Source organism: Dermacentor albipictus, chromosome 1 (genome assembly GCF_038994185.2).
Source record: "Dermacentor albipictus isolate Rhodes 1998 colony chromosome 1, USDA_Dalb.pri_finalv2, whole genome shotgun sequence".
Lineage (NCBI taxonomy): Eukaryota > Metazoa > Arthropoda > Arachnida > Ixodida > Ixodidae > Dermacentor > Dermacentor albipictus.
Window position 1 is genome coordinate 490,170,896 of NC_091821.1, and position 26,749 is coordinate 490,197,644.

Genomic DNA, 26,749 nt, shown 5'->3' on the forward strand with positions numbered 1-26,749 from the left:
TTCATTCAAGGGTGACATTTCCTTCTCATAGCCTAGGGAAGTCATCGGTCAAGGTGATGCAGCATCCTTCGTCTCGATGACGGTAGAACATGGAACGCGGCAAAGCTGTGCAAGGTGCCTGCTCGCCGCACGGGCAACAATGGCCTTCAGCAAGATGCCACATGGCATGACCCACCAAAGCATGATCCTTTTGATGCGCCACTTCTCTCTACAACCTGGCCGCCAGCGCCTGCCGAGGCAAGTATTTCCGCAGTGCAACCTGTGCGTAGGGCAAGATGCAGTCCTGCTTCACCACGAGGCCACCCATGGAACGGTTTCCTGAATCAGAAACTGTGCCACGTCCTCTCGTTAACCCTGCAGAAGGGGAACCACTTATGTCGTGCCTCCCTGGCCATCGTATTCAGCGCATCAAGATAGACGGCTACCAGCCAGATACAGAGACGAGCTGTGAATGTGTACAGATATTTGCTTTTCTTTTTGCATGCACTAGTATTGTATACTGATGCATATAGTGAAGTATGCAGATCCGTATACTTTTTGCGTACTGTGATGTTGTATTTCTTGTTGTGTATATAAACTTCAGTGGGTATTTCTAGATGTCTTGTTGTTTTCATGTATACACGAAGTGTGATTAACCTGCTAATGTAGTAACATATTCACTAAAAAAATGGGGAAGGAAAATATGTTGTATCCTATACATATTTTACCTCGTTTCGGTTTGTGTCCAGGTGGGCCACATCTGTGTCTCTGTATTTGTATATTTTGGTGGAACATCTATTAAAGGGGCAGTACGCAACAAACGGCCCCTGTGCTGGTCACGTCACTCCTTCACTACGCAACAGCCTCTCTATCCTACAACCAAAACCTCACTGGCTGCAGAATCCTGCTATAAAATTGTTCGACACAGATGCATTCTACAACCTTCTCTCCAATTTCGTGAACTAAGGCGCCCTTAACCCACTCAACGAGGATCATTTTGAGACCGTACGGAAATCTGATGTAGTCCTCGTTGCTTTTTTTTTTGTTCGCCTCTCTGAAACGCTTCCTGAAGGCTTCCGGTAAAAAGCGACATCTTTTCAAGAGCATTGACTTTACTTTTTCTTAGTCCTTCACGTGCCTCGCCTCGAACCTTCGGACTACGCTCGCAACATCACATGGCGATGCTTATAGCGCGTGAAAAAGACAAGGACGAAAGTGAGACGTGACACACACAGGCGCTAACTTGCAACAATCTTTATTTCGAGCAAGGGACCCATACATATATACAAATTTTCGCGTAGATCACACATGCGCTGTTTGCAAAAAAAAAAAAACCTTTACACGCCATTGCGCAGGCACGATAACTCTTTGCGGGAAAGGGCAATCGATGGTTTAGACACACAGTTATCCCCAAGCCTATCAATCATTTCTGCTTCTATAATTTCGCGAGTTATCCTACCTCGGGCTCTTCCCACAATTGAGCAGTCTCTGTATGCTGGAGCACACGTCGAGTGGTCACCATCATCCACCCCGGCAACAGTGTACCTGCAATGCCTGCAGTGGGCGTCAAGGAAACCACCCCTTGACGTTGTATTTATGTATGGGTCCCTTCCTCGAAATAAAGATTGTTGCAAGTTCGCGCCTGTGTGTGTCACGTCTCACTTTCGTCGTTGTCTTTTTCATGCGCTATAAGCCTCACGATGTCTTACCAACAACCCCAAATCACTGCTTTACAGCATTTCACATGGCAACGAGGTCACCGATCACTCCCACCATATTACCGGAGCGAAGTTACACCTCTCGCAAGCTCTTTCCAAATGAACTAAAAACAAGGCCATGTGCTCGCCCACCTTTATGGTTTAATTCATAGGTCCTTATGGCATAGTTCGACATCACATGGTCTAGCTGAGCTGTTACTTTCACTGCGCGTCACCACAATCGACTTCGGTATATCAAGTTCTAGCTTTGTATTTCTCGGTATATCCGCCGTGTTGCCTCAGCGAGTATGGTGCTGCGCTGCTAAGCAAGAGATCGCAGGGTCAAATCCTGGCTGGCGCGGCTGCATCTCGATGGGGACGAAATGCAAGAATACCCAAGGTCCCGTGCCTTGAGAGTACGTTAATGATCTCCTGGCGGTCTAAATTAATCAAGGGTCCCCCACTACGGCGTGCCTCATAATCAAATTGTGGTTTTGGTACGTTAAACCCCAGAATGCATTCATTCTTTCATCTCTCTGTCTCCCATCTCTTTTCCATGTTTTTTTCTGCTGTTGTTTCTTTCGATCTTGCTCTTTCTGGGTTTCCTGTACCAGCTCCCAAGCAATCGCAATGGTTTCGTTGCCAGTGCCACTATGTGTAATTACTTTCTGGACAGTTGGCATTTTCTTTCCATCGTTAGCATTTACACCAAACTCTTCCCATACCAACAGCAATTCTGACTTTTCTAACCTGCTAAGGTCCATCGTAGCTGCCTGCAATATTAGCTAGCCCTTTCCGCAAGGTGTGTGTGCAAAAGAAGATATGCCATGAACGCCCCGATTCCTAGCACAATCAATGTAGTCATCCAAAATTTACCGCGTGGCGAATCGAAATGGGAAAGATCTTTCCTTCACCCGAAATGATCGCGTACTTGTGCTGCCTGCGGCAGAAAGGACGTTCCACATCCTCCACCACGGTTTGTGAGTCGTGCGCTGGCTGACCCTCTCAAGCTTAGTTCTAGTAGTAAAACATAAGTAGATGGTAAAACGGTGCCGCGATAGCACAACTGGGTAGAGCATCGCACGCGTAATGCGCAGACGTGGGATCGTGCTCCACCTGCGGCAAGTTGTTGTTTTTTCAGCAACTTTCACTGTGATTAATTTATCATTTCTTTATTTCTATTAGCATGTACAAGTAGTTCTCCCTATGTTCTCCTTGGTAACTTTGTTCATTGGCTTCTCATGCTATAATTAATAAATATCGGGCCCCTCCATTCACCCTCTTTCTTCCCATTCATTACATCACGCGGGCCTCGTGTCCGGCAACAGTGATGCCTTCAAGCAGCATGTGCCGGTTTATTGGCCAGTTGCCTTCACTCAAACAGATCACGCACTCGTGACGCCTGCGGCAGAAGGGATGCTCCACATTTGCCAGCAAGATTTGTTAGTAGTGGCACTGGCTAACACACCCCAGGTTAGTTCTAGCAGTAAAGCATAAATACCCAAGAAAGTGAAAAGAAACACGGCGCCGCGGTGGCTCAACTGGTTAGAGCGTCGCACGCGTGATGCGAACACGTGAGATCGTTCCCTACCTGCGGCAAGTTGTTTTTAGATCCATTTTCACTGCCATTAATTTATCATTTTTTTATTCAATTAATAAGTACAAGCATTTCCTCCTATGTTCTCCATTGGCATCTTTGTTCTTTGGCTTCTCATGGCTGTATTACGAAGACAATATGAAACGAAACATGAGACGAGTGCTGGCTTGAAAAGTCTCAGTTATAGCCTCCGTGCTGCGGCTTTCTAAGCCATTTTCTCCCGACGGAGGCAGTGGTTTTTTCTTCTCCGGGGTCACCCACAACCCTCCCTCCCGTCACGTCGTCCACTCTCCCCTGCGGTGGCCTCGAGGTTTCTGGGAGGTTCTTCAAGACCAACCGTGGATTGGGGTCAACGTTCGGCCAACTTATCCAAGGATACGCGCACTTAGGGGCCCATGAACCCTAGAAATCATACGTGCACAAATTGCTGACGAGCAATGGTGCGCACTGTGACGTCGGTTCATTCCTGGCAGCAGGCGCCTGACTCTCGCTCGGCTGGTCATGTCACATTGATGGGAATGCGATTGTTACGCAGGCTGATTCCTGGAAAGAAGCAGCGGCAGCAGGTGCTCGGCGGGTTGTATCAACAGCACGCCATGAATAGCAGTGGAAAGACTTTCTGCTTGCCTGGCGTCTTGCCCGATGGGTAATTGTCCACTTGTGGAGAAGCAAGGTAGCTGTGGAGTCATTGCGCACAATTCCCTAATAATTCCCATATTTTTTTGTATACATCTTGATTAATCAATGTCTCCTTGACTGCTGGTATACCTAATGAATCAAATCACTTTTCTTAATCTATGAAAGCAATAAACAGAGGTTGATTGTACTGCGCAGATTTGTCAAGTACCTTATTGACGGCATGGATGTGATCTGTTTATCCCTTCCTCAAGCCAGCCTGTTCACTTGGTTGCCTGAATTGAAGAGTCAAGTGAATGTCAGCGCGCCATGCGCAATCGACTTTCAAGATTTCCGCGTATAAACTGACTTGTACATCTGCTCTCTGGCTCTGCGCAGTCACTGCATGTATATTTTCTTTAAATGAACTTACTCTACAAACTATTATACCACAGTTTGCAGCGTTTCCACGGGACAACCATCTTTTGCCAGAAACTACAAGTGCGCGAAAGAACAAAAAAAAAACGCCTATATAATGTTCAGCTTCTTCCTCATCGCATGCTTTTCGCCAGTGCTCACTCTTATTGGCTTTGTCGTCAGATGTCATGTTATCAACTTGACAATCAAGCGCAGATTCCGGAATACCTGGTGACTCCGCTAGACAATAGGCGTTATTTCTCTAAACCGGTGTTCTGGAGAAGAACGTCCAGGTCTCTAATCGAAGACGAGAATCTTTTTGTGCCATCTTTGCCCACTGCTGCCATTCCGAAATGAAACGTGCGTCACAGCGTAAGAAATGTTGAGTTGCGTGGTCTGTGGTTCTCTCGCAACAACGAAATTGTCTTAACGACAGCAGTTTCCGTCGTAACCATTGCATCTTGTTCTTGGAGGCCTTGTAGATGGCAGGCTTATGATAATGTTGCCGTGTTTCAATTAATTTTTCGTCAGTTGCGCTTTCAAATGGGTAAGTTGAGACGAGGATTCATCGCACTCTTGTTCTCCGCACTGCACACATGACTTCATGATGAAGAAATAGCCCGTAAAATGTGACAACAAACAGCCTAACAAAGCGCAGATTTTCTTCTTTATTGTGCTAATTTTGCGCGTTCTTGGCTGTGCCAACACGCGCGATTTCATATGGCAGAGCAGATAACGCTACATCGCATCTTACTTTTCTACTTCAACCTCGTCCGCTGACATGAGGTTGTGATGTGGAAATATGCATCGGTTAAACCCATTTAAACCGGTAAAAGACTGCTAAATAATCGCAAGTAGTACGATAAAAACAGTCTGCTTGTACATAAGACACTTAGTAAAAATGGATAGTTGTAGCAACGCCTTGTGGTACCGAAGTAGTAAAAGAAAGACGACGCAAACCGTCGTCCTTTTCTGTTGCTATTATGCGCGGCACGCGTATACTCCGTCACAATGTACGGGTTCTATCTGTAATTCGGCTGTCATTCTACGTGCCTTTTTCGAAAGTGAACTGAAGCTCGCTGCTAATCGCATCTGCAAGAATAAAAAAATGAGAAAGCCACATATGACTTTTGAACAAGTACGACCAAAACCTAATATATAACGCAGTCTCCCTGTTTATATATACGAGGAATAAAATTCAATGACGATTGCGATACTCCGCAATGCAAAATTAGAGCGCAGCTCTATACGCGTTTTCATTTCGAGATATATTGACTAGTGCAGTCAATCTGTCTCGTGCGACACGCTCCGAACGGAGCGAAGTGCGTAGCGACGGCCTCGCCTATCGGGCGATTGCGAGACGCAGTGCGTGGGTGCAGTTCACAGCAGCAGCCGCACACAGACCTCCGCTCATGGAGCGCTTAGGTGAACAGACGACGTGTAGAGTGCCTCGATGCGCGCACCCCAGCGAACCAGCAGAGGCGAGCGAGCGCTTCGAGGAACCCTAACGACGCGCGCTACTGTGGCGCCATCTCGAAGCCATCGTGGCCATATTCTGTCTTGTACGGCACTACGCTTTTCTCCTCACGTTTTCATAATGATCTCCTCCTCCGCTCTTCTCCTCCCGCCATCTTCACTCTCCTCGTCTTTCATCGCCCGCTGCGCTCCGCGTTCGCACACATTTTTCGCTGTGCTCGTTCGCTTTGTTACAAGGTATGACGCCAACGCTCGCCGCAGAAACGGGAGCCTAAGTGCTGCGCTTTGGAAAGCGACTAAGACACAAAAAAAGCAATTTCTCTCCGTCTTTATATTTAGGCAGGATTATGCCAACACGCTCTTGCTCACGCAGCTCGTAAATCGACTGAGGCTTACGTTCACGTCCTTCAACACTTGCTTCACGTCGCTTTGGAGGAGGTGCTCGTCGCCAAGCACAACGCCATGGGCGTGCGTGTCCACCACTAGCTGCACCAGGCCACGCACCACGGCGCGCGGATCGAGCCCACTGTCAGGCGAGAAAGAGTGCAACACGCTGCGTTGGACGAGCAGGAGCAAGGCACCTTTGGCAGCAACGCGAATCTTTTCCACCACCTGCTGGACCCCTGCGAAGAAAGAGTTTGTGATTGTAAATAGGAGCACTGCTGCTGATAATGATAATCAGGGTTACCGACAATGATGGCTGGTGGGTTCGGTAGTGGGTAATATAGTTTCATTCCTCATGTTTTTCCGTCCCAGCAGACATTTTTTAATCATGAATTATACACTAACCCTATCTATGAAGTCTTCTGAGAATAGGGTTGAACATCCCAGTTTAACGTGCACCCAAAGCTGGCTGAACGGGCATCTTAGCGTTCTACCTCTAATGAACGTGTGGCCACTGTATGGGACGATCTGGAGACCAGAGTTATGGAGCGGTAATTTCCGAGTTGGAACGATTCCGCGATGATTCCACATTTCGAAACACTCCGAATGGAACGATGGCACGAGATGGGCAAATCAGGTGCGAATGGAATTGGAGCTTGAGATTTCAGAAAGAAGTTGGATGAAAATGGGCATGCATAGTCCTGAAGTGCTAAATGTTGGCTTTAAGTGAGATGCAAAGCCAGTAAATTTGTGAATTAGGTTTAACTAGACCTGGCCAACTTATACATTTCTGCGTTGTTAATTAATACCGGCTCTTTTACTACCTAACTATATTTGGCTTGTTCTGGCGCAGTAATTAAAGCAAAGTCTTGCACACAGCCGCAGACCCAGTAACAGGTCTGTGTTATGAGCATCAACATTTATATGTAATAAAGTGTTCGATTTATGTGGAGCATGCTTAATCTATGCGACACAAAGATCGTGGCCCAAAGCTAATGGCCACGCCCTACGCCAGTCCACAATTATTTTAAACGTCGCGCCATGTTTTTTGGCAGGCTGTCTAGCATTAAGAATGCGCGATAACTGGTGGTCAGGGATGTGTTCTGAAAAAAAATGGTGGTTATAATGTGCCAGTACATGTGAAAGAAAAAATATTGTGTCCTACAAACATACTGCCTTTCGCTTTGACATAAGTCGGAAAAGGGCCAAAATAATATTGTTACGATGGGGTGCGTTTATTTAAAAACGAATAATTTGATGAAAAGGGGCCGCACCGACACCGAGCCGCTGCAAAGATAAGCGCACTTCCTTCTCCTCTTCCTCCGTTCTTCCTGTAGCTTTAGCGTAACACTCCTCCCTTCACAGACGAAGCCCGCTGGGCGAGTAACTGTTTCGTCCACTCGGAATCACGGGGATGACCGCATTTCAGGCGTGCGACGTGAACAAGCTGCGTCTTCTTAGACCGGTAGCCATTAGAAATGAGACGAGCAATCGAATAGGCCGCATCACTTAGGCGATTGGTGATGACGAAAGACCCGGTGTAACGAGTCAGAAACTTATGGCACAGGCTGCGCTTGCAAAGTGGTGTTCAAATCCATACTATGTCATCTTTGTCGTACCTGACATTCTTATGGCGTGAATCGTAGCTGACCATAGACCGGTCGTGGGATGCCAACGTATGGAGCTGAGCTATGCGACGTACTTCCTCACCGCGGCAGAGAGTGTAGGCAATACGAGAGTCCGCATGATGAATAAAAGGCAGAACGGCGTCAAGAAAGCTGCGGGGTAGTCTGACATAAAGAATATAAAAGGACTGTAGCCGGTAGTTTCATGCTTTGTAGTGCTGTAGGCGCAGGTGATAAATAGCAAGATATCATACCAATTTTTGTGCCTCTAATCGACGTACATCAAAAGCATGTTGGTCAGTTCTGTTAGTGCGCTCGACGAGAACATTTGACTGCCGGTGATACAGGGTCACGTGGGTAAACTGACAAGCACAGAGACGCAAGAGCTCTTCGACCACGTCGGCCACGAACTGGCGATCACGATCGCTAATAATAACACGATGTGCTCCATGACGCAGTATAACGGAGGACAGGAGGAACCCGCATAAAAATTTCTAGGAACATTTTTTAGACTCTCTTTAGACTATTGTTACTAGAACCTACCAACAGTCAATTGAAATCCTACCACCTGTCTTTATACATCCTAACAACGCTCTAGCAACACCCTAGAAACAATTGGCCACCAACTCCCAATAGAAACGTGTTCATAGAATGCCTTTAAGCTTTCTACCAATTTCATATGAACATTTTTCTTTATACACCCTAGTAACAGTCTTTCATAAGAAGAAGGTTCGTTATATTTTCTGCCAACTTCCTACCAACCACCTGTTAACATTCTTCCAATTGAAGAATGTTTGTAAACGCTCTGCCAACTCCCTACCAATCCCCTATTAACATTTGTCTTTATACATCCTAGTAACATCCCATCAAGAATTGGCCACCGAACTTCAATTGAAGCATGTTCATATATGGTCTGTGAACATTCTAGTAACCGTCAACCAACACAAGTCTTTCAGCTATGTAGTAACACTACGGCAATTGTGCTGGAATTTGTTTCTCTGCGGCTGAAAGCACGCTTCCACAGGACGCGCCGAGTCATTGTGCCTGACGCATGTGTGGAATCACGTGTCGCTGACGTCACGCTGGTTCTTCTTAAACTGCTGTGAAAATAAAGACGGGGGTTTTTTCCGCTTGCCGGCGGGTTGGACTACTGTCGTCCCCTGTGTTTCGTCGATAACGCGCTGATAGCGGCAGGCGCCGATACGACAGCAATATTTTACTTACATGTGCATATGTACTTGCTACTGACGTCTTACTATCCCCCTAGTAACATCTCTCCCACATACGACCTAGTCGCATGTTGTGTAAAAATTTGTCAGTATATGTGAACATGTTGATAAAAGGCAGCATGAAACCAAGAAGGTGCGTGTACATGGAAAACAGATGCTGCACTAAAAGAAGTTTATTCACACAAAAATATTTACACACAATTGTGAGAGAATAGAGAAATTAATAAACATAATAAATGAATAATGATTTAGTTGATTACGGCATGGCAGCTGTAGCACAATCTCTAGCAAGCGTCGATTATAATGTATTGTTTACATTCAGAGATGATGTCTCCCAGAATGTTTGCAGAGTAAACCCTGCACAGAAACAAGATGGTCAATGCTGACATCATGTTCCGGTTAGCCTATCACATATATAGAACAGCTTTTAAACAAGCTCACATCAATGCTAAAATTGTAACCGTTATCCCTGTTTACCTGCAGAGGAAATGGCAAGGATGGGACACATATTGCAATGCATATCCTTTGCTGCGTTGTATATACTACGTGTTATTAAAATTAGGAAAGTGTGCAAGGTCGTTCCTGCAAGAAAGGGAACAGCCTAAAGCTATTGTTATTGCCCCCAACGTTGTGACCTGAATAAATTCAGTTTCCCAAAATGTTTTCTTAACCAATTATCTGCATGAATACTTTACTCACTCAAAAAGTCAATTATATGGTTTACTCAATGCGACATTTGTAGCGCGCACAATGCACTCGGACGCAGAGAAGGTGGACACGCGAGCGCTTACTCACTACTGTTTATTTTTGGAAAGACACAGAACGTAAAAGCGCCAGCTAGCTGCACCGAGCATGTGCAAAACGTGTCATCCATTTTTATATAAACAGATTGCAGAGCTTGAAGTAGCATTCAAGAATACAAATTCTTTGTCAGTGATAGCAACCAATGGCTGACTGATGCATATTTAAGCACGCCTTATTATATGGAACGCTTCTGTAATTTGACGCGTTCGTTTATTTTTACTCGAAAACAAAATATTAGTGTCGAAAATACCAGTTCACAATGACATAGGTAGCAGTAGTTAGGCAAGTGCGAATGTTTTTCTTTCACATTCGCACTTGTCTAACCAGTGCAACCTATGTTAATGTGAATCGGTTCGCTGAAACAAATGTCGCTGTCAACCGTGAAACTATACGCTAAATATTTTACTATCTCTCATTCTGTACAGCCAGAGTAGGAAAGAGCAAATAATGAATTCATGATCAGACAATATTTACCAGACATTAAGTCATTGCGAACGCTGTGAAGACGAAGTATTTGTACGCTTCTGGTTTATAGCAACTTCAAGCGAACCGCACGACGCGGCATAGTTCAAGTATTAAAGAAAATCGCTCTTAAAACATTTCCCGTTATTACAGTTCGTGCTATAATAACCTGCCAAAATTCGGCATAAGAAATTGAAATAAAATAACATCAAAATAATATGTTTATGCAGAATGATGGAAAAGAATATACCTTTTATTATAATTTGGAGACAGATGAAACTTCGACGCAGTGCTGTCTTGAGGAACAGCTGTTCGCTATTTGTGCAGTTTGCAGTTTAAAACACGGACAGTGCCAATATTAAATCACTTCACACTACACTACATCGCAGCTGGCAGAGAAGTTGTAGAAACGTTCACATTACGGAACGAAGAAAGCACGGTGGGCTTCGAAAACACGTTGCTGATTGGCTTGCATCTATGAATTAGCCACAACACAGCATAAGCATAAATATCAGCAAAAATAGCTAGATTGCTGCTATAATACACCACGAAACACCTACATCGCTCCGACCGTACCATGCCGGCGTCGCAAAGGAACTGATGGCGATTGCGATGGTCTCCCTCTTTGCCTCGACTCAGACTACTGCCAAATTGGCGTGCATGCGCGAGATAGGCATGTGACATTCTTTCCATCCTTCCACTTCGCCTTGACCGACGCGGGACTAAAGCCCCTCTTTACGTCGAACCATGCTCCCCCCTCACCCCTACCTTGCGATGGTTGACTGACACCTAGACATTCATCGCTTCTCGGTGAAAGGTGTGGCCGGCCTTTGTGTGCGCACCCCTTTCTGGGGAATGCAATGAGAGGGAGGAATGTACCTCGTGGCCGAGGTTGAAAAAAAAAACCTGCCAAGACAGTCTGCTCAATTTTGTTGTGCATTTAGGGGCTGTATAGTTTTAACTTTCGAGACAATTATTGGTCTGAAAACCGGCTTTTTTCTCAAAACGTAATAAACATAGACAAATGAAATCATATTGGGTAAATTATATAGTTATTCTATTTTGCGCAAGAACATCCTTTCGCAATTGCCGCTTTCAAATACAAAGCTTTGCACCATGGCGCCCGGCGCAATATAATGCTGAAGCCTATTGTAGTAGTATTTTTATAGTCAAATACAGGTTCAAGCGTGGCGGCTATGGCAAGCGGTTTTCAAACGCCCGAAGCATGGCAAAAGCATGGCCTTTGATATCCTGGCTCTTAGTATCCGCAATGCCATAATTAAGGATGTCATGATGACCCCTTGTCGGAGCTCAAAATTTTGTCGACGTGTTATGAAGCGAAATCACTGAACATTAAGAGTGCATAATTATTTCTTTTCAATCTGTTTTCACACACAGTGAGCTACCATCGCCGTGAAGCAGATCAGTTGACATCGTTACTTTAGTTTCCTTTAATGTGCAGAAGCCGTTGGTAGGAGGCATGGACGAAAGCGTGCGAATAGGGACGAGTACAAAGCTACATTTTTTATACAGTAAGGGTAATTTCACTCTTTCTTCAAAGAGAGGCGTTGCTGGCAAAGTTTTCAGCTTTTCTTTCTATTCGACCTGTGCGCTTCTAAGGTCAATACTCGTTCTCACTCAGCAACAGCTGCATTTTGCAGCCTTTTGGACATTTGAGAGGCAACGTTCCCGCGCCGTGTTACCCTTGGTTTCGGCTCTTTTTCTTCTTTTTGACAAACATCGTGACGCTACCATGCTGGCACGTTCCACCTTAGGATGTACTATATACATCGCGGAGTGCACTAACCTGATTATTTCGTTGCAAAGCTAATTGGTGGCCTTGAAATAGCACTGCGTGGTAAGGGCCGATTTACGCTCGAGCCCCACGCCACACCACCTCCCTGCCAGCACGCATGTCGTCGGGTGAAACTGTGCACATTTCGCAGACTGGTACACACATTTCGGTTTACACTGCATGTTAAGCTCGTATCATCAAGAGCCGTAGTCATTGGCATCGCTGCGGTTTCAGCATAACGCGTCAGATGGCCGACGCAGTATATAATCGAATGGTTGTCGTTTGTTGAGCGCGGAAATGGGCCGAGAAGGTCCACTCCAACCATTTCGAAAGGAGACTATGGCGGCGCCACAGGGTGAAGGAGTCCAACCGGGATCAGTATTAGGGCACTTGAATTGCTGACACTTGTTACAACTGGCCGCATACTTTTCTATATTCAATCGCATACTAGTGCAGTAAAATCGGCCCTGAATCCGGTGGTGTGTTCTGGTGAAAGCTAGCTGCCCAGCGGTCGAGTCGTCGTGCATAGCACGTAGCACGTGGGTTCCCAAATTCTTAGGGACCACAAAGAGGAGGCGGGCGCCATCAGCCGCATAATTCTTCTTGTAGAGCAGGCCATCTTGGATGACAAAGTTACTTTTACCTCTCGGTTCAGCAGCTGAGGCGAAGATGGAGTCCAGGCTGCGGTCGTCACGCTGCTCTTCCCGGAAAGCGGCCAGGTCGGGAAATGTCGGCCATGTCGTCGATGGCTGCCCCAAACTCATCGAAATTGTCGGTGTCACACGCACTTGTTAGTAGAGGAAGCCTCAAAAGACAGCCAGCCACTTTTGTAATGGACTGCAAAGTCAAATTCCTGCAAACGTAGCGCCCATCGAGCAAGGCGGCCAGGCGGGTCGTGCATGGAGGCCAACCAACCAACAGTGAATGGTGACCAGTAACGATCGTGAAGCGGCGCCCGTAGAGATATGGGTGGAACTTCTGGAGCGCGAAGACGACAGCGAGACACTCCTGTTCAGTGCCGGTGTAATTCTGTTCGGCGTTGCTCAACGAATGGCTGGCATAGACAATTGCATGCTCAGCGTCACCAACACGCTTGACGAGGACGGCGCCGAAGCAGATTCCGCTCGCGTCGGTGTTCAATTCTGTTGTGGCACAGGGGTCAAAATGGCGAAGTATGGGTACGGAAGAGAGCAGGAACTTCAGTTGACGAAACGAGGAATCGCAGTCTGCTGTCCACATGAAAGGGTTATCCTTGCGCAGCAATGAAGTAAGAGCGAGGGCAGTATGTGAAAAGTTGGGCACAAAACGTCGTAAGTACAAGAAAAGACCCAAGAAGCGCTCTTCAGCTCACGTGGTGACTGCACTTGTTTAAAGCCGTTAACTTCAGCGACCTTCTCTGGGTCTGGTCGCACCCCTTCTAGTCCACTAGATGTTCAAGTACTAGCGCTTCTCGTTGGCCAAAGTGACATTTCTTGGAGTTGAGGACAAGGGCAGCTTGTTCAAGGCACGTCAGAACAACGTCTAGTCGATGGTTGTGCTCTGCAAAAGTGCGATCAAAAATTACAACGTCGTTTAGATAACACAGACACACCTCCCATTTCAGGCCGCGCATTACCGTGTTCATAAACCTTTCAAATGTTGCAGGGGCGTTGCACAAACCAAACGTTGAATTAAAACAAGCCATCTAAGGTCAGAAAAGTGGTTTTCTCTTTGTCAGCTGAATGCATGGGTACCTGCTAGTAGCCCGACCGGAGGTCTACAGATGAAAAGTAGGATGCGGAATGAAGGCAGTCGATGACGTCATCGACCCGCGGAAGTGGATACACATACTTTTTCGTCGCAGAATTGAGATGCCGGTAGTTGACGCAAAGCTCCAAGTTCCATCTTTCTTTTTCAGCAGGATGATCGGCGCAGCCCAAGGGCTAGAGGAATCTTGAATGATGCCCTTGGCTAGCATGTCGCCACCCTGATGAGCGATGATCTTGCGCTCTGACGCGGACACGCGGTAAGGCTTCTGCTTGATGGGGATGCGCGGACTCCGTGTCGATCCTTTGCGAAGCCTGTGTAGTAGGAACGTGAACTTTGTTAGCGTTCTGCACGAAATCAAATAATGACGCTTGCTTGCTAAGGACGCTCACCAGGGCTTGACGCTTCTCTGAAGACAGTGACTGGTTGATCATTTTTAAAAAGGGCGGCGAGTCTTCAGGGACACCGTGGTCAGCCCCGTACTCTCGCGATTCGTGTGACGTGTCATTAGTTAAAGCGCCTAGGCTGATACTGGTATCCACTTCAAAAGAGGCTAATCGGGTACCGCTGGGTAGCACAACACACTGGGAGGCTAAATTTGACTCCCACTGTGTAGCTGTTCCGAAGGCTACAGAGAGGACGCATCGCGGTACGAGCACACATTTCTTCACAACCATCGAAGGCACAGGCTCAGCAATTGCGTCAAATGTATCGGCGTCGACACCGCAAACAGCAACTCGAACTCAGGATAAGGAACGTGCCGGTAAGGCAGTATATTCATTGACGGCGAGAGTGCGTGAACACGTAGCAGGTTGGTCGGCAAGAGGAGACACGAGAAGCTCGCCAGTACCACAGTCAACAGTCGCACCGCATTGTTGTAGAAAATCGAGGCCAAGAATTACGTTGTGAGCGGATTGAGCAAGCACTGCCAATTCGGCTTGAAACAGATTATCTGAGAAATAAACGTTCGCGGTTCACACTTCAATAGGTGGAAGCGACTCCCCACTCACAGCATGAAATGCATTAGCGTTATCCTAGCGAAACATAACTTTACGGCCTAGTCGGGTTTTAGAAATCCTGGCAGATAACGGAGACACTCGATTCTGTGCCCACTAATGCCAACGTAGCAACATTGTCCACTAAAACACTAATCTTGTTTTGACGCATGGTGACTGGCGGAGGCATAGCGGCGTGTAGTTGATGATCACTGGCGACCTCACCTACATTGATCGTGCCGCCTAGTTTCCCGGTGGCGGTGACGTGAGACGTCGCCGTGTAGATGGAGACCTGCGCTGGCGTGAAGGTGGCGGCGTCAAGCGCCACCCAAATGCTGATGAGTTGCTACGGTAATTTGCCTGGTGGTTTGTCCTGCTATCGGAGTCAGAAAGCCCATAGAAAGTGCGCGGTCACTCATAGGACGGTGGCGACGTGCGACGGCGATGAGGACAAAACCTGGTGATATGACCGCGAATACCGCAGTTGAAGCAGATGGGGCACTCACGGGGCGCACTGAAATTTTCAGTAGCAGGATAACTAGAACGGCCACCCCACTCTTGAGAAACTGCAGTGGTCTGGGTGAATAACCATCGTGAAACTGTTAACTGGGATGCGCGTTCATAGCAAGGTTTAGTGGTCTTGAACGAAAAGCGAAGTTGTAGGCGTCTACAAAGGCGGCGTTGATGGACGTCTCACGGAATCCGCAGTGAGAAAAGGACTCTTGAGCCTGGGGAGTCGAGAGGAAATCCGCATCACGTCGGTATAGTTGTTTGCTCACCACTTGCTAAATAACTCACGCAAGGTCGGATGCAGCTGGGACGACGTCAACATTGGCGACGTTAGTTACGTTGGCCAGGTAGCCGAACTACGGTGTGATACGCCGAGCTTTCAAAGCTTCAAATGCACGGCAGTGCCGAATGACGTCCCTTACAGAGTCCAGACTGTCTTTTCCGAAGAGGAACTGGTACACATATTCGGCGATTCCTTTTAAAAGATGACCAACTTTGTCCTCTTCTGTCATCCTAGGGTTCAAGGCCTTGCACAACTTCAGCACTTCCTCGATGTACGTCGTGCAGGTTTACCGGGAACTTGGGCTCGCTGTATTTGGTTTGCTCTGCACGCTACTGTTTAGCTGCCAGATCTCCGAAGCACGTCCTTATTTCGCCTATGAACTTTTCCCACACTGCACTTCCTCGATGTACGTCCTGCAGGTTTCGCCAGGATCATGGTCTCGCTGTATTAGGGTTTGCTCTGCGCGCTTCTTTTTAGCTGCCAGATCTCCGAAGCACTTTCTTCTTTCGTCTATGAACTTCTCCCTCGTCGCACTTCCTCGATGTACGTCGTGCAGGTTTACCGGGAACTTGGGCTCGCTGTATTAGGGTTTGCTCCGCACGCTTCTTTTTAGCTGCCAGATCTCCGAAGCACTTCCTTCTTTCGTCTATGAACTTCTCCCTCGTCGCACTTACTCGATGTACGTCGTGCAGGTTTCGCCGGGAACTTGGATTCGCTGTATTATGGTTTGCTCTGCACGCTTCTTTTTAGCTGCTGAATCTCCGAAGCACTTCCTTATTTCGTCTATTAATTTTTCCCACGTAGTCTTGCTTTCTTGTGCTTTTCAAGCCACACAGACGCGGTTCCCCTTGAGGAAGAAGGCAAGGTTGTTAAGCTGGGGGGTGGCATTCCAACCATCGAATCGACTTGCGCGTTGGTAAAAGCTGAGCCATCCGTCCACGCCTTCCCCGGCTTTTCGGGCGAAGGTTCGCGGTTCGATGTAGGGCTGCCATAGTGTGATGACCCAAATATGGGGGCAAAGGTTCGTGTACTCAATGGTTCTGATGGTTCTCTTAGGCGGAGCCTCCGAGAACCCAATTGAGGACAAAGCCGCTCGTTTCGAACACACGCACAAACGTTTATTGGAACTAAATAAGGCTAAAAAATAAATAGAAGAAAATAGGAAACATAAAAGAAACACTCACACATCAAGACACACATTTGGGGCTAGCATGGAGCTAAGTAGTGCGCGAGTCCGGACTTGCCACGATGGCAACGACACACAACAATCTCGACGCGGCGACGCGGCTACAGGCTGACGAAAGGAATTGCGCCGGTCTCACCAAAGGTCGTAGTGTAACTTGGTTGACCGGGCGACCGGAGCGCCCTTGCTCTGGCTTGAAGATAGAGGCAGGCGGCTAGGCGGCACGACAGACGGGGGCGGCGTTCTGGCCGGGCAGCTGGCGTAGAACTCGGGCTCGTAGCCCGACTGTTCTCGTCGTACCCACGAGCACATAAGCTCACCGGCCTTGAGGAGCTGGCGGCACGCTCGGGTAGACGGGCGACGCACAGGAACAGGTTGGCAGGAGGCCCCGGAGGGGTGAAATCCTGGTGGCTCGGGTCCGGAACCCGACGGCCCGTCTTCAACGCCCGCTCCGGTGGTTGACCTCCTGCCGTCGCTTCCTGGGACTCTCCTGGCGTCTCCTCTGCGTCTCCCCTGCGTCTCCCCCCTTCTGTCAGCGCACCACGCTTTTTCTTTCGCTCTTGACCGTCCCGAACACTGCACCATGTCGCGCACCACACACCACACATGGGTAGCTGGAAGAAGGTGGTGGGTTGTCGCCGTCGGAAGCTATCCGTGGTGGCAGACCGGCAATCCGGCGACTTCGGCGAAGCTCCACGGGTTCCGCTTCTGCAAGCGGTTCGTCGTCGTTCTTCGGGGGCGCCGTTGTTTTAACCCGCGCCTTCCACCAAAACTGTTACGATTGGATGCGTTTATTGAAAGATGAATTGATGAAAAGGGGCCGAGCTGCTGCAAAGACAAGCGCACTTCGTTCTCCTCTTCCTTCGTTCTTGCTGTAGCTTTAGCGTAACAATATACTCTAGCACAATATATACAGTGGTGTAAGATTATTTACAGTGCTTTATTCGAAAAAATGGTGACAAAGAAATATTAAAGGATTTTTCTGGAAATGGCTCATTTCACTTATATAGCAATGAAAGTTTGCTTGCACCGCAGCGCGCGATGTTGTCGGCAACAGCGTAGAACGTCATCAGCTAGTGTGAAGCCAACTTCAGTGGTCTCGAACGGGTAGCTGTAGGCTGGAGTTAGCAAATTCGGTGCACGATGCTGTCTCAAATTAGCGTCATGTTTGCGTGTCAAAAACATCCTTAATCCTAAACTGAAAAAAAGAAACCGCCTAAACACGAAGCGAAATTAAGCTTATTAAGGCGTGAATTATGATAGAATACTTTTTATTACTGTTTATAAGGAGTCAAGGAAGCGCCTGAGTCTTTTCTATGTCTTTTAGCTCCCTTTCAATTGGGAGAAGCTCTGCATAAGGGGACCAGAGGGCGGGTGACTGTCATGTAATGGGTTTTTTTGAAATTGGCATGTTTTAAACATACTTTTCGTGTGGCAGAAAAAAAACTGTGTATTAATTCGTGACTTCAATCTGCGCAACCATCATACCTATATACTGTCGAAAACATAAAATATTAGAGGCATTACAGGTAACAACGCATTGCAAAGATAACAGGCCGCAAAGCGTATTCACTTTATGCGAAAATATTGTGCGTAACAATTTTGTAACGTTGCTGAGGACATCAAAAATATGTTTCTGGTTACTCAGTATGCAAATCAACGGGCGAAGGAAGGGGGATGTCAAATAGTAAACAATAAGGTAAAAAGCCTTTGAATTTTGGAGTTCGAGAACTGGCTTGGATTTGCTCAGCCATTCCAGCAATCACAATGGCATGACTCTCAGCATTCCGGAGAGTTAAAAAGGGCGCAATTACGGGAATTTAAATTATCCGCAGTAGAGCAGCTATGGAACTGAGCCCTCCACTTTGCAATGCCGCAACAAGAATCGGTATCAGCATCAAAACATAATAACCAGTAATGCTATGGAAACGTAGGAGCCAGCATAATAAACAGTGTTATCATTATTATAAGCAAGCACACTCTAAGTTAATGGTTTCGATTTTTAGTTATCCGTCGTAATGCAAGACAGATGCTTTCATAAGCTCATTGACTGGAATACTCTGCGGCAGTGGAATTCGCTTCCTTTCGTTTGAATATTATTCCATGTTGGACGGAAATCCGATCTACACTTCTTGTACTGAATTTTAAGGATGTAATTCACGCGGATTTGACTGCTAACGCATACTCCTGTCTTCGCAGTGTTTTTGCAACGTCTACCTGACTAATGTAAGTGTTCTGTCACTCATTGTAGTGTGAGCAATTAACTTTTTGTCTCGCTGAAATGGGAATGCTGTGAAGGTAGCGATAAATCAGACAGCACGTTCAGACATTTTTTTAGCGAGAACCGTAGTTTCATACCTTCTGAAAGCGAAACTCTCGTAAAATAAAACAATGAGGACGATGGCGGCAACCATAACGACGATAACAACCACAACAAGAGAAGAACGCACGCAAGTAGAAGCAGCGCTGGCCTATTAGGAGTTCACAGATAGGTCTCGGAGCATTCTCAATGGACACTGCTCAGTGAGTCGCCCGCAGCCGCCTGTCAGTGGTGTTCGGGAACATTTCTTACACTGCATGTGTGACATGCACGACGTGACACTTTTGCCGACGAATGATGAGAGCAGACAGCGTACCCGTGAGGTTGTGGTGTTCCGCTGCTGAGCATGCGCTCATGCGTTCGATTTGTGACCAGGACGGCCGCATTCCGACGCAGGCGGAAGGAGGACATCAGTGCCGTTCCACTCTGTGAAAGTGGATGACCGGCGAAGCTGTGTATGTTGGCCCCTAATGGGCAACACTGTGCATTGGCGTGCGTCAAACGCTGTATGCACATAAATGGAAGGCGAGGCACGACTGCACACTCTTCCACAATATTGAGCCTCGGAAGGTGATGAGGCACCAGGAGGTATACGTACCCTTGTATTGTTGTGAAACGCGGCACGAAACATTTCACTCACGAATCCCGGCACGTAGAACGGACGCGCACCTCACCCCGCACTCAGTGGACACACACTGCTTCATAATAGCCAATGCGATCGTGCGTTCGTCGACGCCCCGCAGTGCAGTAATCGTTGTGAGGTCACTCTAAAATCACAAGCGGTCACACGCAACACAAGCCACTCAAAATTGGCTCTCCACAGACTGCCTCTGAAACCTGGCCGTTGCTCCGGCGAAACGTTCCAAGTTCCATACCTCGCAGGCGTTGGCCACCCTGTAAATGGTAGAAATGCTGGGAAAAAGGTTTGTAACAGAACTCCTTGTTGGTCTAGTTGGTGCTTGCTAAAAGACGTGTTTTCTGCCGCAAGTAAAAACACACAAAAGGAAGACACATAGAAGACAACACGGGTGGCACTTCCAACCAATTTAGTTTGGACGGAAAACCAGGAATATATATACACTGTGAGCATTAGTTACTCCATCTTCTTCATCTGTACATATTCATCATCATGTCTAGCGGCATCGTCTTCGGCGCGTGACCTGCTAAATAAACTGTCGAGGTTTAACAGCTGTCTCGCAAGTGGTGGAGGCTGCTGTCGATCCTTTGGTCCTATACGCCTTCGAGTTTTCCTGCAGCTTCCTTCAGGTCACCGCTTCCTCCGCCTTTCCGCCACCATGCCCCAAGAAGATCCACCAGGAGCCTCCGACGTCACCATCTCTGCCCCACCGGGCGTTCCTTCATGGTCCATCAGCACGCGGCAGCGCGATCCCACCATGTTCGCTGGTCTTCGTAGTGACGACGTTGACGACTGGCTGGACAATTATGACCGCGTGAGTGAGTCTAACCGGTGGGATGATTTGCACAAGCTTCGCAACGTCGCATTCTACCTCACTGACGTTGCCAGAACTTGGTTTTAACCACGAAAAGACCTTGCCTGACTGGGCGGATCTCAAACACGAGCTTCAGCAGATTTTCGGCGCCCCCAGCGTTCACTCTGAGGGCGCCAAGAAAAAGCTTCATGGACGCATGCAACTTCCCGGGGAAACATACACCTCCTGTATAGAGGACGCCCTCTCCCTTTGTCGCCGTGTTGACGCCATCATGAGGGAATCCGATCGTGTTCGGCATATCCTAACGGGCATTGCCCACGTCGCGTTCAACGCACTGGCGATCAAGAGTCCGAATACCGTTGACGATGTGATCGCGACTTGCCAACACCTGGACGTACTGCAGGTCTTCCGTTTACAACCTTGTCGCCTGTGACACGCCTCCTTCCTCGGATACGGACCTGCGTATGCTGATTCGGACTCTCATTCGCGAAGAGCTCCAAGAGTGTGGCCTGCTCAGTCCTCCAGCCTCAACCTTCGGTTCCTGGCCGGCGCGACATCATCAAAGATGAGCTTTCCTTCATGACCTGCGCAGCGAGCTGTCCCCCTCTTTCGCCATCGACCTCATATGCTCAGGTTGCGGTTATGCAACCAGCGTTCGTTCAGGCAGCTCCTTCTCCTGCTACTGTTCCTAACCATCTGGCGACTCTAGCACCCTGTCCGCCTGCCGCAGCATTTTACACTACCCGGCCTACGAACAGCCCCATTTGTTATTAATGCGGTATTCGCGGGCACGTATGGCGTTTTTACCGAAAACGACCAACAGGACGAAGGCCGTGGCTACGATGTTTATGACAGAGACCCGTTGCTTCCTCCGAGTCCGTACCAGCGCCGCCTTTCCCCGCGCTCTCTTTCTCCACCTCCCGAAGTGCCTCGCAACTACCGTGCAGGGCGCCGCCGCTCACCCTCCCCTCTCCGACGCTCGAACACCCCTGCAACCGGCTACCCGCACTCCTGACTACCGATCGGAAAACTAGATGGTGCAGTTTTTGGCGGGAAAGCTGCATGGCTCGAAGAGACTACAATTTCTCCAGCATGCCGGGCCAATACTTTATTCGTATGTATAGATGGTGTACCAGTTCTAGCACGGATTGATACGGGAGCACCTATTTCTATTATTCACGGTGACTTGTGCCCTCTTTAACGAAAATTTACTACACCTTACAATGGAGCTCTTCTTCTTGGTACAAATGATGTTGTGATTTGGCCGTCGACCCAATGCACCGTTCTAGGTTCGATCAACGGGATACTCCACCATATCCAGTTCGCAGTGTTGACTCCCTGCGCTCGCATGCTTATACTAGGGTGGGACTTTCTCTCCTCGGCGTCTGCTTTCATTGCGTGGCGTCAACGCCTCGTTAACTTGACAAAGACCGACAATTGCGAAGACGTGTGCGAACCGTACCTTCGCTTACGAACTGCGGACGATTCTATAGTGCTACCTGGCCACGAACAACTCCTTGTAGCAGGCACGTACCCAGGGGGGGGGGAGGGCGGGGGGGCCCGCCCCCCCCCCCCCCCGATATTAAGTGGCATACCCCCCCCCCCCCCTCCCCGCCCACGCCACCACTACTCACACATTCTTAAAGCGCCGCCAGATCAATGTTGAGACTTGGCAGCTGTTCATCGGTCAGCATTATGCTGCCTTTTTCACCCCTTTTAGATGGCGGTAGTTATCGGCATCTCTTGTAATGTGGACAGTTTTCTCATAGATCCCGCACCCGCGCGATTAACTCGAGATGCGTTCAATTGTCACCATCTATTCAACCATCTCGCGCATAGCTGTTGCTTTTGTTAGTTCAACCTTCTTTGTTTAGGCTGGTCCTTGGACCAGGAGAGGGATGCGGCTGTTACTCAGCTGGTCTGTACTCTCATGGTACGAGTTGCGGCCGGAGAAAACGCCAATTGCGTTTAACTTATCCCTTTGCTTCATTATTTCCTTGAGTTACGGCTCGCCGCGACGCTGGAAGATGCCCGGAACCATATACACTTGATATAGATTAGATAAGGTGGGAAATAAAATAATGTGAAAGAGCGTCCATCATGAAACCCTGCAATAATCCTTAAACCCATAAGTAAGATGACTGTCGCCCGTTACCTCGTCTGTTTTTCTGTTTTTCCCTAATTGTATAGCACTTTTCGTGCAAAATTGGCAACTGGAAACAAAAATCGCAAGGAGTTGAGAAATTAAGCGATCTACTAAGAGAGAGAGCCAAGGCAACAACCAAACTGCAAGCAAAAGCGAATAATAAATAAGTTAACCGTTGTGTATGAGAATATTTATGGATCAACATCTTTTTATTTAAAAAGGAAGTAGAGAAAAGGCCGCCGGAAGTGGAGAACAATTACTTGTTTTGAACCGCCTCACGTAGCCACTTCTCTGCTGTGCTTATGTGGGTGTTTTTCTAACCTTTCGCGGTGAGCGCAGTACGTCTAGAATCGCAGAGTCCTGTGCTCTACGCGGTTGTGTGGGACGTCCGCACAGCATTACGCAATTCGCGGAGCTCTCAAAACTGATCAACAAGGCGAAAATAACTGATACTCGAAACTATAACATGAGAAAGACTGAAGAAGCCGTAAAAAATTAACGCAGCCTGAAATCAGTAAAAAAGAAACCTGGCATAGGACAAACCATGATGTATGCACTAAAAGATAGGAAGGGTAATATCATCAGCAATCTCGAAGATATAGTAAAAGCAGCGGAAAAATTCTGAGCTGACCCGTATACAGTACCCAGAGGAGTCACGATAGCTCACTTAGAAACAGTAATGAACAGGATACAGAAACTCTCCCATAACTAGCGATGAGGTCAGAAGGGCCCTGCAAGACATGAAACGATGAAGAGCGGGAGGAGAAGGTGGAATAACATTCGATTTAATCAAAGATGGAGGAGACATAATGCTTGGAAAACTGGCGACTCTTTATACAAAGTGTCTATCGATTGCAAGGGTCCCAGAAAACTGGAACAATGCAGATATTATACTAATCCACAAAAAAGGAGACGTAAAAGAATTGAAAAATTATGGGACCATTAGCTTGCTGCCAGTATTATATAAAATATTTACCAAAATAATCTCCAATAGAATAAGGGCAACACTGGATTTTGTCAACCAAGGGAACAGGCTGGCTTCAGGAAGAGATACTTCACACTGGATCACATCCATGTTATCAATCAGATTATCGCAAAATTTGCAGAGTACAATAAGCCTCGCTATGTGGCTTATATAGATTACGAAAAGGCATTTGATTCAGTAGAGATACCGGCAATCGTAGATGCACTACGTAATCAAGGAGTACAGAACGCTTACGTAAAAAGCTTGGAAAATATTGCTACATTCGTGTGGTGCTTGTTTGTTTGAACGAGGCGCGTAGGCGCCATAACTCCAGAAAAGAGGAGGAAGAACGAACTGGGCTCGCGCTGTGAATCTAACCGGTCAGCGCTGCAACCGTTGTTTTAAATATAATCTGTAAATTGTTTCTCGTCTTACTGACCGTCCTTCGCGTAAGAATATCTACAGAGGTTCTACAGCTACCTTAATTCTACACAAGAAAAGCAGGGAGATACCTATAGAGAAAGGGGTAAGACAGGGAGACACGATTTCTCCAAAGTTATTCACTGCGTGCTTAGAAGAATTCAAGCTATTAAGCTGGGAAGGCTTAGGAGTAAAGATCGACGGCAAATCTCTCAGCAACCTTCGGTTTGCCGATGACATTGTTCTATTCGACAACAATGCAGACGAGTTACAACAAATGATTGGAGACCTTAACAGGGAGAGTGTAAGAGTGGGGTTGAATATTAATATGAAGAAGATGAAGATAATGATAAATAGCCGGGCAAAGGAACAAGAGATCAGGATCGCCAGTCGGCCACTAGAGACTGTGAAGAAGTATGTTTACCTAGGTCAATTATTCACAGGGAACCCTGATCATAGAAAGGAAATTCACAGAATAAAAATAGGTTGGATCGCATACGGCATCAGTGCATTTTGGCAGTGCTGACATATGGGGCAGAGACTTGAGGGCAAGTTAAGGACCGCGCAAAGAGCGATCGAACGAAGATTGCTAGGCATAACGTTAAGAGAGAAAGAGAGTGGTTTGGATCAGAGAGCGAACGGGTATAGACGATATTCTAATTGACATCAAGAGCAAAAAATGTAGCTGGGCAGGTCATGCAATGCGCCGGTTAGATAACCGTTGGACCATTAGGGTTACAGAATGGGTACCAAGAGAAGGGAAACGCAATCGAGGACGACAAAACACTAGGTGGAGCGATGAAATTAGGAAATTCGCGGGCGCTAGTTGGAATCGCTTGGCGCAGGACAGGAGTAATTGGAGATCGCAGGGAGAGGCGTTCGTCCTGCAGTGGACATAAAACAGGATGATGATGACGATGATGATGATGATGATGATGACGATGATGATGATGATGATGATGATGATGATGATGATGATGATGATGATGATGATGATGGAGGTGGTGCCCCCCCCCCGAAAAAAAATCCTGGGTACGTGCCTGCCTTGTAGTAAACTCTGACATCACCGATGGTGACGTTTTACTTGTCCCGTCAGCCTGTTGCCTATCCAAAGGGATTGCTCTGGTACCCAGCCTTGTTCCTTCACCAATGGCACAGCCACTTTGCCTGTACTCAACACAACCACTGAGCCAGTACTGCTTCCTAAAGGCGCTGTTGTCATGTACGTCTTGGACACTCAACCTGTCTCGGCGCTTGCCTCGACTACTGCTGTTTCCCAAACACCCTCAGCTATTGATCCGGTCCCTGCTTCTGTTCTCGCTAGTGCCATCAGCACCGATCTAATGTCACAGCAGACGGGGGAGTTACTGGCGTTGTTGTCCAAGCATAAAGACTCCTTCAACGTCCACTCTCCTCTTCTGGGACAGACTTCTGCGACAACTCATAGCATACACGCAGTGGGCGCCGGCGACCATATCGCGTTTCTTCCTCCGAACGCCAGATCATCGATACCCAGGTTGCCGACATGCTGAAACGTAGCATAATCCACAAGCCCTTGGTCGGCACCTGTCATTTTGGTGCGTAAGAAGGACGGCTCATTACGATTTTGCGTAGACTACCCTGCCTTGAACAAAATAACCCGCAAAGATGTATATCGACTGCCCCGAATCGATGATGGGTTAGATTCATTACAAGGCGTGGAGTATTTCTCCAGCCTTGATCTACGCTCCGGATACTGGCAGATCCCCATGCACGAAAGCAGACAAGGAAAAACTGCCTTTGCCACACCCGATGTACTTTACGAATTTAACGTAATGCCGTTCGGCCTGTGTAATTATTAAATTAAATTATGGGGTTTTACGTGCCAAAACCACTTTCTGATTATGAGGCACGCCATAGAGGAGGACTCCCGAAATTTCGACCACCTGGGGTTATTTAACGTGCACCTAAATCTAAGTACACGGGTGTTTCCGCATTTCGCCACCATCGAAATGCGGCCGCCGTGGCCGGGATTCATTCCCGCGACCTCGTGCTCAGCAGCCCAATACCATAGCCACTGAACAACCACGGCGGGTGCCTGTGTAATGCTCCTGGCACATGTGAGAGGATGATTGACGCCGTACTAAGGGGCCTAAAGTGAAACACTTGCTTATGCTACCTTGACGACATCATCATATTTTCGTCAACCTTCCATCAACACTTGCAGCTGCTCGACGAAGTCCTGACATGCCTCTCAGCTGCTGGCCTTCAGCTGAATACAAAAAAGTAACACTTCGCCAGCAAAACAATTAAAGCCCTGGGACACCTTCTCAGCAAGGAAGGCCTTCGACCTGACCCCGAGAAGATTACCGCTGTCCTCCACTCCCCAAGGTCTCAACGGGCCAAAGTCTTGCGTACCTTCCTTGGCATGGCTTCGTATTTCCGGCGCTCCATAAGTAACTTTGCCACCATTACGGCGCCGCTCCTTCTTTCTGGAGCTCCATATGTATGGTCCGACGAATTGCAAACTGCATTTGACGCCCTGAAGCGTGCTTTCAGGTCCGAACGTGTGCTTTGTAATTTCGACAACACTGCACCCACTCTTCTACATACTGAAGTCTGCGGCCACAATATCGGCGCTGTCCATTTGCAACATCAGCGAAATTCTGAAG

At 47.7% G+C, this 26,749-nt stretch overlaps 1 protein-coding gene across 4 annotated transcripts in view; it reads right to left on the minus strand.

Moving 5' to 3' along the window:
• LOC135912333 (uncharacterized) overlaps positions 1–26,749 on the minus strand; it is a 140,747-nt gene that overhangs the window by 58,443 nt on the left and 55,555 nt on the right. For all 4 annotated transcript variants that reach the window (XM_065444775.1, XM_065444761.1, XM_065444766.1 and 1 more), the window contains exon 9: positions 6,178–6,404. In XM_065444775.1, coding sequence (XP_065300847.1) covers positions 6,178–6,404 — 227 coding nt within the window. The remainder of the gene's footprint in view (positions 1–6,177; positions 6,405–26,749) is intronic.